We start from the raw sequence: 14,469 nt of genomic DNA, 5'->3' as shown, positions 1-14,469 counted from the left end.
ACACGACTGAATGAACACCGGGCCGGGAACCTACTACTCGCCCAGCACTATACTGGACTCTGTCCTCGCCCGTGTTTCCCCCGTCTCCAAATTTCTCCGCTTCACCCGATCACTCCCTCCCCCCCGCTTCAGAGACCTCCTAAAACACCACCTCTTCCAGGAGGCCCTCGCGGATCGATCCTCCCACCTTCCCCGTCGTGTCCACGCCTCGGCCCTCTCGGATTTGTTATTCATTTATTTAGCCACTGAGCGTCTGCCACTTCTGGTCGTTTTAATAGTATTAATCAAGGGCCTGCTGCGTGCAAAGAATTCCCCGGGAGAGAATCAGACTCAGCCCCCGGCCCTTAGAGAAGCAGCGTGGCTCAGTGGAAAGAGCCGGGCTTGGGAGCCAGAGGTCGTGGGTTCGACTCCCGGCTCCGCCACTCGTCAGCCGGGTGACTGTGGGCCAGTCGCTTGGCTTCTCTGGGCCTCGGTGACCTCCTCTGTCAAAGGGGGATGAAGACCGAGAGCCTCACGTGGGACAACCTGATGACTCTGTATGTCCCCCAGCGCTTAGAACGGTGCTCTGCACATAGTAAGCGCTTAACAGATACCAACATTATCGCTGCGGCTGTCACCGCCTTCTTTGAACTATGTTTTATTCCGCATTTTAAGTCTACCGCCTCCCCAGGAAGGCCGAAAGCTCTCGGAGGGCAGAGGGTTGACGTGCAGAGCTCTCACAGGGGACTGGAAGGAGAAATCGCAGGTGTAGGAGAAATTTGCAGCCCTTGGGTGGGGAGGCAGAAAGGGAATAATAATAATAATAATAATAATGTCGGTATTTGTTAAGCGCTTGCTATGTGCCGAGCACCGCTCTAAGCGCTGGGGTAGGCACGGGGGAATCAGTTTGTCCCACGCGGGGCTCACAGTCTTAATCCCCATTTTCCAGATGAGGTAACTGCGGCACCGAGAAGCGAAGTGACTTGCCCAAAGTCACACAGCTGACAAGCGACGGAGCTGGGATTCGAACCCATGACCTCTGACTCCAAAGCCCGGGCTCTTTCCACTGAGCCGCGGTCACGGGTCGCACCCGGTTATGAGGGTGAAGTCGATTTGCCTGCCCTATCAGCCACCTGGTGCCAGCGGGAACCCAGCCAATTCCTGGGAAGGCTGGGGATTAAGAGAAAGGGAAAAGAAGAGTTAAGGAGGTGACCTAGGAGCTGTTCCCTCTCCGCCTCCCCGTTCCACGAAAAGAAGGCCCGTAAGTACTCGACGACATGATTGATTGATCAGGAGAATGACTTGGTTGGGGAAACCAGCCAAGGCAGCCAGTTCTGCTCCGAGGCCTTTTGCCGGGAGAAAAAGATAAACAGGTCGTTGCTAAATTTGGGGTTAACCCCGGTTAGGTCAAAGACCAGCTTAAGCAGCATGGCCGGGTGGAAAGAGCAGAGGGCTGGGGGGGGGGGAGGGGGGGTCAGAGGACTTGGGCTCTAATTCCAGCTCAGTGGAAAGAGCCCGGGCTTGGGAGCAGGCGGTCGTGGGTTCGAATCCCGGCTCTGCTACTTGTCAGCTGGGTGACTTTGGGCAAGTCACTTCACTTCTCTGTGCCTCAGTTCCCTCATCAGTAAAATGGGGGATGAAGACTGTGAGCCTCACGTGGGACAACCTGAGGACCCTGTATCTACCCCAGCGCTTAGAACAGTGCTCTGCACATAGTAAGCGCTTAACAAATACCAACGTTATTCTTCTTCTTCTTCTTCTTATTCTCTGGGCCTCGGTTCCCTCGTCCCCAAAATGGGGATTCCAATACCTGTTCTCCCAACTCCTTAGACTGTGAACCCCGTGTGGGCCCTGGTGATCTTGTATTCATTCATTCATTCACTCAATAGTATTTATTGAACGCTTACTATGCGCGGAGCGCTGTACTAAGCGCTTGGAATGGACAATTCGGTAACAGACAGAGACGGTCCCTGCCCTCTGACGGGCTCACGGTCTAATCGGGGGAGACGGACAGGCGAGGACGATAGCGATAAATAGAATCGAGGGGATGAACATCTCATTAAAACAATACCTACCTTAGTGCTTAATAAAGTGTTTGGAATATAGTAAACGTGCAACAGAGATCACAGTTATTATTATTGTTAAAATTAAGAATCTGCGGTTAAGCCAGGATTCGAGTTCTAAAGCCTCCGTTTCCCAATTACTGTGGCTGATTTGCTTACTCACTCCCGAATGAGGAAGCTTGCACATTTCTGTATATATAAACTCTTTTTCCACCTCTTTTCTACAGAGAGGGTATCTGCGTGCGTGCGGGATCTGGCTCGGTCTGGGGAGATGAGGCCAGGCTAGCGCCCTGGGGAGAGAGCTAAAGCGATTAACTTTCTTCTCTATTTATTTAATGGTATCTGTTAAGCGCTCACCGTGTACCGTGCACTGTTCTAAGTGCTGGGGTAGATAGAAGCCAATCAGGCTGGACGCAGAGTCTTAATCCTCAGTTTACAGAAGAAGAAACCGAGGCCCCGAGAAGTGAGGCCACCTGTCCAAGGTCACGCAACAGACAACTGGCGGAGGCGGAATTGGAACCCAGATCCCCCCGACTCCCGGCTCAGGCCTCTTTCCACTAGGCCATGCTGCAGAGCTGCTGTTCGGCGGCAGCGATAATATTTATTAAACCCTTTCCCCGTGCAGAGCACTGTTCCAAACACGGGGAAAGACTAGCCAGGCAGGAATTTGAAATGCTCCCCTGGACTTCGAGGGGCTCGTAATTTAAATGGATAAGTAGCCAAGAGGGGGCTGGAGAGAGACTTATCAGGAGTGAGGAAACCCTAAAATGACATTACACACGTTGACAGGTACTCGAGATACAGTACAGTGCTCCGCAACAGTAAGTGCTCAGTAAATACGACTGAATGACTGTATCATGCCCCGGCCTAATCTTGCGGTGGCCCAGCAGCACGCACTGCGAGGTGGCTTTTGGGACGAACACGAGCAGGCGTCGGAACAGAACCCCTGAACGCTCCCGGGCCCTCCCTCACCGGGGCCGGTGGCCAGAGCGGGTCGGAAAAACCCTCCCGAAGCCCAGCCCGGATCCGGTTCCTGCAGCCTGGCGGGGAGGCGGGAGGAAGGCGCCGTTTCCATGGCAATGAGTCTCCGGAGCGTGGAGGGCGAGCGACGCAGGGCTGAAATGATGGGGGCTGCGACCGGTGGGCCCCAGGCTGGGGACTCGCCGCCAAGGCCCCGATCTGGGAGGCAAGGAGCGGTGGGCCCAAGGGCGCAGGGCGTGTCCGGATCCCGGCCAGGTTCCAGCCCTGGACAGACACGACCGGGCAAGTGGGTAGGTGGGGAAAGAGGCAGACAGAGGGACGGAGACAGAAGGAGAGGCAGGGTGGCAACGGCCGGACCACCTCGGTTTCTGCTTCCCAAAGGGAAACCCAGATCAGAGGAGGCAGTCGCCTGGAGTCCGGCCCAGCAAGGAGAGGAGGACTGGGCGGGGGAGGCAGGGAAGGGGAAGAGGCAGGAAGGCGGAGGGAAGGAATAGGGTGGTCTGGTGGATAGAACACAGGCCTGGACCGAAGAAGGACCTGGGTTCTAATCCCAGCTCCGCCACTCATCTGCTGTGTGACCTTGGGTAAGTCACTTCACTTCTCTGGGCCTCGGTTTCCTCGTCTGCGACACGGGGATTAAGCCCGCGAACTCCATGTGCGACATGGACTGTGTCCGATCTGATCAGCCTGTAGCTACCCAAGCGCCGAGAAGCGGCGAGGCTTAGTGGAAAGAGCACAGGCTCGGGAGTCAGAGGACGTGAGTTCTACTCCCCACTCCGCCGCTTGTCTGCTGCGTGACCTTGGGCAGGCCACTTAACTTCTCCGCGCCTCAGTCACCTCGTCTGTGAAATGGGGATTAAGGCTGTCAGCCCCACGTGAAACAACCCGATTACCTTGTATCTGCCCCAGTGCTTAGAACAGGGCTTGGCACATGGTAAGTGCTTAATTATCATTATGTGGCAAAACGCTCTGTCTTCCGTGATGGGAGGGAAGGAAGCGGGGGTCCTGCGAGGCTCGGACCCCCGTGTTTGGGGGAGGCTGAGGTTTTACTGAACTGTGCAGACTGCTTCACCGCTCTGCCCCGGGCCCACCGTGAGGCCGAGGGGAGACGGGGGCTGAGACCGGGGCTCCGTCGGGCCGCGGACCTCTCGCAAAGCAGCGCGACCTGAAGGAAAGAGCATGGGCCTGGGAGTCGGAGTGATATTAATTAATAATAATCTGTTTCCTCAAATTGTAGCATAGCAGAACCCCCTGAGCTTCGGGCCAGATGAACGTTGAGGAGAAAAAAAGTGGGAAGGTGTCTCACTATGAGCAGATCGGCCTTGGAGGATTCCTGTCTTCTCCAGGCCAGAACGGGGGTAATAAGAATGTTGGTATTTGTTAAGCGCTTACTATGTGCCGAGCACCGTTCTAAGCGCTGGGGGAGATACAGGGTCATCGGGTTGCGCTTCCTGAGGCTCCCGGTCTTAATCCTCATTTTACAGATGAGGTAACTGAGGCACAGAGAAGTGCAGTGACTTGCCCACAGTCACACAGGCGACAAGTGGCCGAGCCGGGATTCGAGCCCATGACCTCGGACTCCCAAGCTGGCGGAAGGTCAGATTTGGGATGTATCTGTTTTCCAGGTCCCCCTTTGAGGTTGGCAAGCATCCTCGTCACCCAGGGACTCGCCCACAGGGGTAAGGGGGCTCCTCTCTCTCCAGAACGGGGCCCGCCCCTACATGCGGCCGGGCCCCATCCTTGCTGCCCCCTTTCCCCCGCCGGACCGTTGGCCAAGCACTTAGTACCGTGCTTTGCACCCGACAAGTGCTCAATAAATACGACTGAATGGATGAGTGGTGTGGCTCTGCCACGCGTCTGCTCTGTGCCCTTGGGCAAGTCACTGAACTTCTCTGAGCCTCAGTTAGCTCATCTGTAAAATGAGGATGAAGAGCGTGAGCCCCATGGGGACGGGGACTGCGCCCAGCCTGATTAACTTGATACCTAACCCAATGCTTGGAAGAATGGTTGGCATAGAGTAAGTACTTAACAAGGACCCTCATATTATTATTATTCTGTCATGACAATCTTGAACCAAAGCCCGGGACCCCTTGGCAGGCCCCTGCACGCACCGGCTCAGAGCGGTCAGTGGCGGTCCCAGAGCAGTGACGCCGAGGCAACGGAGGGGAGCGAGCGGAGCCGGAGCCGGCCCGCCCGAGTCGCCGCAGGCCCGTGGCTCCTCCAGATGCCGCACCCCTGCCAGCCCGTGAGCACCGCCGAGCTCGGGGCCCGGGGCACCCAGATCCTTCAGCTGCGACCGAATGCCATCGAACCTTTTGTCACTGCGGGGCCAGGCCCCTCTGTGATGCACGAAGCCCTGGGGGACACTTGGGGGCCAAAGTAACCTCGATGCTCCCCTGCTTCTTGCTGTAGGCCGTCAACTCATCCAAGATTTGGGTCGCTGACCAAAGCCGCAAGTAAGCCCGGAAGCCGGTAGCATGGGGACCTGTGGGCGGGGGGGGGGGGGGGATCCGAAGCTCCCAGACCGGGGGTGGAGCCGCGTCTGGGACCGTCCCATTTCAGGCAGGCCCGCTGGCGTATCGGGCCCGCTGTGAGGGAAGTGGGGGACGGCGGGGTGGGAAGGGTCCCACCCCCACGTTCTACTCAGATGGCTCCGGCAGCCTCTGCCTCCTGGTAACGGGCGGGCCGACCGTCTGCCCTCCACCGTGGCAGGCGCCCTGGGCTTTGGGGCGGGGAAGCTGTCCTACATCAGTCCCTGCCGGCACAAGCTCCAGACGATGGAAGTGCAGCTTCGAGGGGCTGGCTTCGGGACGCAACAGTGTCCCAGCTCGGCCAAGGGGAGAGCGGGCACCCGAGCTGCGGGGGGGTGGAGCGGGCACAGAGGCCTTCCCCGGGGACAGAAGGAAAAGCCGTGATGTGGTGTCAGCTGGACTCAGGGCCTTCGCCCACCACTGGGCCTGCCGGCACTTTCCCACCCCCCCCCAAGATCAGCCCTCTGCTTCCCTAGATCAGCGGGTCTGGCCAGTGTGCCCGGCTTCTCTCCTGTCGCCGATTGCCGTTCTTGCCGAACGCCCAAGGAGGGCGAAGAGAGGGTGAGCCTGTGCCCCTCTCTTTCGGGGTCGCTGCCCGGCTTCCTGCCAGCCTGTTCTGACTTCTTTTCAAACCAGAGCCTGTGAGCTGCAACTGTCGTGGCCACTCCACTGGGCTAGCCGGAGAGATGTGTGTCTCCGGACGCCGGCGTGGCCGACTCCAGGCCACGCCGTGATCGGGAGGGTGGGCGTCTGGCCAGACCCCCAAGGGGCCGCCAGCCAGGCAAGGAAAGCGATTGCCCTTCGCCAGATTCCAACGGGTCTAGGCAGCCCGGGCCCACGGGACTGGCTCGTCTTGAGGAAACAGCGTGGGTCAGGGAGACGGGGCTGCAGGCCGGAAGAGGGGATTTGCTCCGAGGCTGCGGAACCACAGGTGGAGCAGGAATAGCTCTAAGCTCTTGGAAAAATATAACGCACTGAAGCGAGGCCCAGCAACCAAAAGAGGAGAGGTTGCGCCTCCTCGCTGGAGAGACCCCCCCCCCCCCCGCGGCTTGGGGGAGCCGGCCAGGCCGGGGTCCCGTGAGAAGTGGGCCGGGAGGTGCCGGGAACTCTGGATCAGGTCGCCGCGGAAGTCAAGAGCTGGCTGGCTGCTCTCCCCTGACTGCAGACACCGTCTCTACACCCGCGAAGACTGCAAGGCCAGGCGCAGTCGGGATGACCAGAGGCGACTCCTTGGCAAATCGGGCTCCTAGACCAGGCACTCCCCGGCGCTAGGTGGGGAGGGCCGGTCCGGCACCGGCCTGCGCGAGCCCTGGGCCCTGCGGGCGGTGGCCACTGCTCATCTGCCCGGACGCCAGGACCCTCTGCCCCAAGCAGAACAGCTCCCCTTAGGGGGCCCTGATGTGCTGGAGCCCCAAAAGGATGATGATAATAACGGTATTTAAGTGCTTATTATGTACCAGGGACTGTTCTAAGTGCTGGGGTGGATACAGACAAATCAGGTTGGACACATTCCCTGTCCCACATGGGGCTCACAGTCTCAGTTCCCATTTTTCAGATGAAGTCACTGAGGCCCAAAGAAGTGAAGTGACTTGCACACCGCAGACGAGTGGTAGAGCGTGGATTAGAACCCGTGACCTTCTGACTCCCAAGCCTGTGCTCTCTCTCCCGCACCTTGCTGCTTCCCCTGAGCCCCAGGAGGAGGGGAGAGCCCTGGGTGAGGGCAGGGGAGGAAGGCCCTGGCACTGGAAGGGGCCACGCGCCCCCACTCCCACCCCCGGGGAGGGGCGGCAGCCGGACGGGCGCGTCTCGGGAAACGTCTCACTCAGGCTGGGCTGGGGCCGGGGTCCTCCCGCCAATTCTGCTGCATCAGGAAGGGCCTCCGTGCTCGTCGGGGCCCCGCGGCCTGGGAAAGCACGCTGACCTCAGTTATGCTTTTGTCTCCAGCTCGTCCTGGCCCTCTCCCCGCCATGGAGAGGGAGAAACCCAGCCATCTTCCCCCACCGACGCAGCCGGGCCGCACCTCGGAAACACTCCCTGCTGCAGCTGGGACCGGGAGTGCGGGTCTGCAATCAATAAAAACCGGGTGTCTCTGGCATCGGGTTGGCCCCTCTCCCACAGCCAGAGTGAGTCTGGGTACTTTGGGGGTGGGTGGCCGCCTGGGCACCGATCGCCTCTGTCGATGACTGACTGAGCGCCAGCTGGGGGGGGGGGGGTACAGTGCCATCCTGGCTACGTGTCGGGCAACGGCGGAAGTTAAAGCCGTATCTGTCCTCACAGAGCTTATAGGCGAAAGGAGAAGATAAGTGGACACAAACTGCCTTGTATAATTTATTATATATTTATATATATATATATAATAAGATATATTATATTTTACAATAGTAAAATAGTAATAGCGATAAATTATAAATTCTATAATAAATACTAGTAAATGCTATTGCTATTGTTCTTGTCTGTCCGTCTCCCCCGATTAGACCGGGCGCCCGTCGAAGGGCAGGGACCGTCTCTATCTGTTACCGATTTGTCCATTCCAAGCGCTTAGTACCGTGCTCTGCACGTAGTAAGCGCTCAGTAAATACGACCGAATGAACGAATGAATATAAAATAGGCAAAAGAATAACAAGAGAGATACGAGTGACAGGAAAACACAAAGAAGTGATTAACTGAGCCAGCAGATCAATCCAGAAGGGCTGACGTGATTCAGTGGTGGGCACAATAAGGAAAGTAATGATAATTGTGACGTTTGTTAAGCAGTTTTTAATGTGTCACGAGAGCTGGGTAGACACAAGATGATAAGGTGGGTCCTAAGCTCCCCCCGCCCACGTGGAGCTCGTATTCTAAGTCGAAGGGAGAACAGGCCTAGTAGATAGAACATGGCCTGGGGAGCCGGAAGGACCTGGGTTCTAATTCCACATCTCCCACCTGTCTGCTGTGGGACCTTGGGGAAAGTCATTTCACTTCTCAGAGCCTCAGTTACCTCATCTGCAAAATGGGGATTAAGACGGTGACGGTGTCCGACCTGATTACTTTTTATCTACCCCGGAAGGCCTCCTAGAGGAGGAGGAGGAAGAGGAAATGGCCGAAGGGTCTAAGAGCCCCTGGGGTCAGCTGCTAGGCAGGCCCCGCCGAACCAGTGATGTCACAGTGGAGGCCGGCGAGGTCACAGTGCCAAGCCCACGGCAAAGAAAGACTGCCTGAGCCCCCCCCCCAGCCCAGACCTTAGGAGAAGCGAGGAGGAGACAGGTCTCGGATACACTCGGGTCCCCGAATTGGTCGGTTTTCGCTCCGCGTTGGGCCGAAAGCCGGACATGGGGTCAAGGACCGGGGGGAAAACCCTGACCTGTACACTGAAGACCCACAGCGTGAACTCCGTTCTGTCGGAGAGGGCTCTCAAGCCCGAAAACCTCTACTTCAAGAGCCCAGTGTCGTCAGAAGATTCCCTCCCCGGCTTCCGCTATATCTGGCACAAACAGGTATTCATAATTATAAGCGGGGTATTCGTTAAGTGCCCGCTACCGTGCCAGGCACCGTACTCGGCACCGGGGTATATATAAGATAATCAAGTCCTCTAGACCGTGAGGTCGTCCACTAGACTCGGTAAACTCGTTGGGGGCAGGGCTTGTGTTTGTTATATTGCACTCCCAGGCGCTCGGTGTGGTGTCCCGAACACAGTGAGGACTCACTAAATATGGTTGACCGACTGAAGTAAGGGAATGAGTACCGAATACCGATATTGCAGAGGACGGAACTGAGGCTCAGAGAGATGAAGTGACTTATCCTGGGTCGCAGAGCAGACGAGGAGCGGAATCGGGATTAGAACCCGGTCCTCTGACCCCCCTCCCCGCCCCCAGGCCGGGTGAGAAATTAGATGGAACGGGAAGGATGGGGGGGGGGGGGAGAACCGCACCACCCTCCGCCTCAGTCCCGGCCCCAGGCCCTTCCGGCCTGGCCCACCGGTGCGGGGAACGTGAGGGCGGGGAAACCGGGCATCCGACTGCCCCGTCCTATCAATCAACGGTGTTCATTGAGTGCTTACTATGTGCCGCCGCTGTACTAAGCGCTTGGGGGAATACGAGACTGTAGACTGCACAAGGCTCTGGCGGGCAGGAAATCGTTGCGGGCAGGAAATGTGGGTACCGACTCTGTTATACCGTACTCTCCCAAGCACTAGCACGGTACTCTGCACACAATAAACACTTTATAAGTACAATCGATGGATTACAACAGAATTAGCAGACTCCTGGCTCATAAAAACCGTACACTCTGGAGCCTCCACCTGGTACCGGGGGGGAGCCGGGGTGGGGTGGTGGTCTAGGGCCCCCCTCGCCCTTCACCGGGCCCCTCCACCGACGGGATGCGGACGGCAAATCTCTCCTCCGCCCCCGCCCCTCCAGGGAATGGAAGGGGAGGTGATGCACATCAAGACCCGAGTCAGCAACATGATCAGCCGCTTTCAAGAAGAGACAGGCTTCGATCTGAGCATCCCAGAGACCCCCGAGGGGAAGACCAAACTGAAGCTGTGCAAGACGCACTTCCTGGAGAAGCTCAACTTCTTCACCACCTCAGCCCGGAAGAAGGAAAGACTGTTGGAAGACATCTTCACCTGGATAAACAGTTGGGGTCTGTCCCTTGGGGGTTGAAGCCTAGCACTTGGGGGAGGGTGGGCCCACCTGCCGCCCCAGGGATCCTACTACGGGGGAGACGCCCCCGCCTCCCCCTCCGAGGGGTCTGACCGGGCCCGAGCGCTTCTGGTGGGGCTGGGAAACTGTTCTCATCGGGGCTAGAGGCCTCGCCTGCTTTCGGCCGGCCCGCTCCCGGTGCCAGAGAAACCCGGATCTGGGTGGAGGGAGAGAGGCTGCTTGGAGGAGGCACTCCGGGTGGTCCTCGAGCAGGGAAGGTTGTCGGAAGCACTCCGGGAGCCAGGCCCGGACAGCCCGAGGGAAAAGACTCGGGAATGACTTAACCGGGGTCTCTGAGCACCTAGGGGGACCGATTCGGGGGACAACGGACCACCTTCCCGTTTCTCCGTAAGAGCTGGGGAGCTAAAGGGCCCGACAGGAGGGATTAGAGTTAGTGGCAAGGAAGAGCTTTCCGACACTCCCCCGTCCCCTCGGCGCTGTACTCGTCTGCTCATGTGTATATATTTTTATTACCCTATTTGTTAATGAGATGTCCATCCCCTTGATTCTATTTATTGCTACTGTTTTTGTCTGTCTCCCCCGATTAGACTGTAAGCCCGTCAGTGGGCGGGGATCGTCTCTATCCGTTGCCAAATTGTCCATTCCAAGCGCTTAGTACAGTGCTCTGCACATAGTAAGCGCTCAATAAATACTATTGAATGAATGAACGAATGAGACTAGGCTCTCAGAAGAGACCGCCCCTCTTCTGCAGTCTCAAACCACCGGATCCCTGACCGGAACAGATGACCCTTGCAGACCCTCCCCCCCCCCCACATTTCTGGGACGCACTGCGCCCACTGTCCTTCCGGGGTCTCCACGGGTGGAAAGGGCCCTGGGTCCAACCCCCTACCCCGTGGGGTTCGCCGCCCGTCGTGGCCTCTCGACGCTTCCTTTCTTGACCGCGTTCCAGGGTTCGTCTTTTCGGAAGAGCTGCCCAGAAAGGACAGGCACGTGCAGAAGGACGAGTGGGCAGATATCATAGCGCAGATGCTCCCGCTGGTGTTGATAACCAAGGACGGAGGAGTCCGCTCCCTGGTGACCCTCTGCTCCCACCTCATTGGAGAGAAGAAATGCAGCCAGAAGAGGGCAAGTAGGTGTCAGATGGGGTTGGGGGGTCCGCAGAGGGCCCAGGGCCTGGCCTCGGCCCTGGCCGGCCAAGGACCCGATACCGGCGCTTGGGGATGCGCTTCCTCCAGAGCACCGGGCCCGCTGAGGAAACGGGCTCGATCCCCGCCGCACCGGCGGAGGAAGAAGTCCAGCCCTGGACTTTTTAGGAGCGGGTGGGCCGGGATCCTTCCCTTAGGCCGGCGGGAGCAGCTGGGGCCCGGGGAGGACGCTGATTCGCCCGGGGCAGGAGGGGGGTGGGGAGGGCCGGGGTCATTCTCTCTCACCTCTTCCGCCCACCCAGGAACCAAAGGCATGCTGTGGAAACAGTGGCGGGAGAGGGGCCCGGCGATGAAGCCCCCTACCACCAGAGAGATGCTGCACGACCCCACCGCCGTTGCCTCGAGCGTGCAGGAGATCCGGGCCATGCTGACCGAGCTGCTGGGCTCCTCCTGGTTTAACAAGTCTGAAATGGACATCATCAGGCACATGAATGAGATGGTGGAGAACCTGGGGGAGGCGCTGGCCATCCAGAAGCAGGAGAACAAGACCCTCAAGTGCCAGCGTGACTACCTGCACGCCCAACTGGAAGGTTTAACCCGGCAAGGGGCGCCCAAGGTGACCGAAGTGAGCAAGCTGATCCCCCGCTTGCCCAGGAGGGTCTTCCCCGTGCCGCTGGCCCGGAGATCCACCGGGGAGGCCCGCCCCCTCCACGCAGGCGTGGTCAACATCGAACTGGCCCCCGATGCGGTGGGGGCGTGGAAGAAGCCCAGAGCGGGCGCCCGGCCTGTCGGCGAGGTGCCGCTCCCCGGACTGGGACCCGCTGACCTGGAGCCGGGCCCCAAGGGGCAGCCCGGGGCCAGAAAGCAGCCCAAGAAGCTGGGGGCCGGCTTCAGGCTGCTCGGCCTGCATTCCAGACGGAGGGTGCCCCTCGAGGGGGAAGAGGGGACCCTGCGGGGGGAGGTGCCGGAGGCCCAACTGCAGGAGGCGAACCCGCGGGAATACAAGGCAAGGCTGGACGAGAGGCAGCCGGAAGCACTGGAGGAAAGCAACCTCGGCCCGACTGAGGTCTTGGCTTCCACTTCCTCGGTCACCTCTGGGAGGCGCGGCCGGCAGAGGGGGCCCTCCGACGGGCCCCGGATCACCATCCGGAACAGCCACTTCATTCCCTCCGTCATTAGGGGGTCCATCTTGGAAGACGACCCCCCAAATTCCCCGGAAAGCCCTCCTCCCGACCAGTCCGATACCGGATGACTCTTCTCCCAGCCCGACGGCGGCAGCAAGGCCGGCGCCCGGCTTTCGGCCCAAACCACCGGCCCCGTCTCCACCGTCCCGCCCCGGGCCCGGTCCCGCTCCTCCCGGCCACCGGCCGGTGGGGAGGCCGCTGCCGAGCGGCAGGCCGTGGACTGTCTGCGGCCATCCGGTACCCAGTCCTGTGTGACCCCGTCCGCGGTCTGTTGGAATCGGTGACCCGGTGGGAGGACTAGTTCCCCCAGTGACCAGTTGGCCCGAGAGCCCTAGGTGGGCTCCTGTCTAGCTCCAAGGAGGAAGCCTCAGCCCAGAGACCCTCGCTGCCCCTGGCAGGTCCTGTGGGAAAAAAAGCACAGGGGATCTCAGCCTCCCCGAGGACCAACCTACGCCGCGAGACCCTGTCCACTTCCCGGAGCAAAAGAGGAAGGGACCAAGCCGTCTAGTGTGGCCAACCGGTACCCGGGCCTCCACCTCGCTCACAGCCGGCTCCTCGGGGCAGGCAGGGCAGTGGCTCCGGTCCAGTCGCCCTGGCCGCCGTTGCCCACGTCGCAGCCTCAGCGGCCCACTGGCAGGGAGTTGGGCCCGCTGGGCTGTTCCCGCTCCTTACCCGAGGAACCGAGGGGAAGCTCCTTGGCCGATAAACCAGGCCTGTGGGACCTGGGCTAGAGAATCGCGCCTCCGGCAGGCCTCTCTTTATAAAGGCTGAACCGGGTGAGGGAATGGGGAAGGGAACCGAACCCAAATCCTAAACCAGAAGCTGGGTCTGAGCTTTCACCGGTCAAATCTAGGTGGGGCTTGCCTTCGACCCCGCGGAAGTTGGCTTGAGGCCGAGGAAGGCCAAACGGAAGGAAGCCCAACGGTGTGAACTGCCTGGGTCAAAGGACTCAAAACGGTTGCCTCCGGCAGGCCTGCTGGGCACAGGGGGGCTGCTGGGCCACCCCCAGCCACCATCTGGACCAGCAGTCTCCTACTCATCCTGATAAAGGAGCCCCTCTTAGAGGTTGACTCCCTCACCCCCTGCCGAACTCCTCAGAGAACCCTCCTGAAGCCTACCCGCCCCCAAACGGATGACTTTCCTCCCAGTCCGACAGCAGCAGCAGCAAGCCCGGCCCCTGCTTTCAGCCCAAACCACCAGCCTGATCACCCGTCCTGTCGCCGGCCTGAAAATTCAAAGTTTTTATCTGCTTCTCCTGGGGAAAATGGCTTTCTCGTTTCGGTCGGCCACGGAACGCCCCCTGAAGACGCATGATCCCAAGAGCCGAGAAAACGCGGCTTTTTAAATGGGGGTCCTGGTTGGGCTGACAGTGCCTTGGGCTCTCGGGCCCCTTCCTTCCTCTGTACCCAAGCCCATCAGCTGGCCCCTAAGTGCCCCAAAGCCACTCCAGAAGCGGGCACCTCCACCCCCATTTCCTAGAGGCAGCACCAAGAGGCCACTGCCCACTACGACCGGGCACGCGCCAGGCCGGGGGCCTCCGCGCCACGACTCCAGAGTTCCACCCCTCCGGGCTTCTCCGGACCATGCCGGCCCCCGAGACCTCAGCATCGGTTTGGGTGGCGGAAGACCAGCAGATCGCTTCTGTTCTGCCACGGATTCTCTCCAGGTTGGGGAGCCACTAGGAGCCCCAGGTTGCTCTCTGCTCTACGTTCCGGCCAGGGGTCGGCGGCCGACCCCCGACGTCGCATCCGACTTCTCGCACGGCTGCGCTCATCAGCAGTACCTGTAAACCGGACTAACATCAGACGGCAAGACCCCAGCATGCTCCCAAAACACAGACAGCTAGGCCGCACTGAAGCAATGCAGAAAACCTTACGGCTCGGGACAGGTGAGAGGGACGACAGCAGACAGCCACAGCAGGGAGGCAGCATGCAGGTAAACCCCCT

At 59.6% G+C, this 14,469-nt stretch overlaps 1 protein-coding gene across 3 annotated transcripts in view; it reads left to right on the top strand.

Annotated features, from left to right (window-relative positions):
* Nucleotides 1-1,006: 1,006 nt before the first annotated feature.
* LOC103168903 overlaps nt 1,007-14,469 on the top strand; it is a 15,758-nt gene continuing 2,295 nt past the window's right edge. For 2 of the 3 annotated variants that reach the window (XM_039913699.1, XM_007663737.3), the window contains exons 1-4: nt 8,607-9,027; nt 9,949-10,174; nt 11,144-11,323; nt 11,642-14,458. In XM_039913699.1, coding sequence (XP_039769633.1) covers nt 8,863-9,027; nt 9,949-10,174; nt 11,144-11,323; nt 11,642-12,591 — 1,521 coding nt within the window. In that variant the 5' untranslated portion in view covers nt 8,607-8,862 and the 3' untranslated portion in view covers nt 12,592-14,458. Of the gene's footprint in view, nt 1,241-7,498; nt 7,678-8,606; nt 9,028-9,948; nt 10,175-11,143; nt 11,324-11,641; nt 14,459-14,469 lie in introns of those variants that run through there. The other variant, XM_029076602.1, reaches the window with a different exon arrangement.

The sequence above is a fragment of the Ornithorhynchus anatinus genome, chromosome 12 (genome assembly GCF_004115215.2).
Source record: "Ornithorhynchus anatinus isolate Pmale09 chromosome 12, mOrnAna1.pri.v4, whole genome shotgun sequence".
Lineage (NCBI taxonomy): Eukaryota > Metazoa > Chordata > Mammalia > Monotremata > Ornithorhynchidae > Ornithorhynchus > Ornithorhynchus anatinus.
The sequence above is the reverse complement of the archived record's forward strand: the minus strand, read 5'-3'. Positions and strand labels throughout refer to the sequence as shown.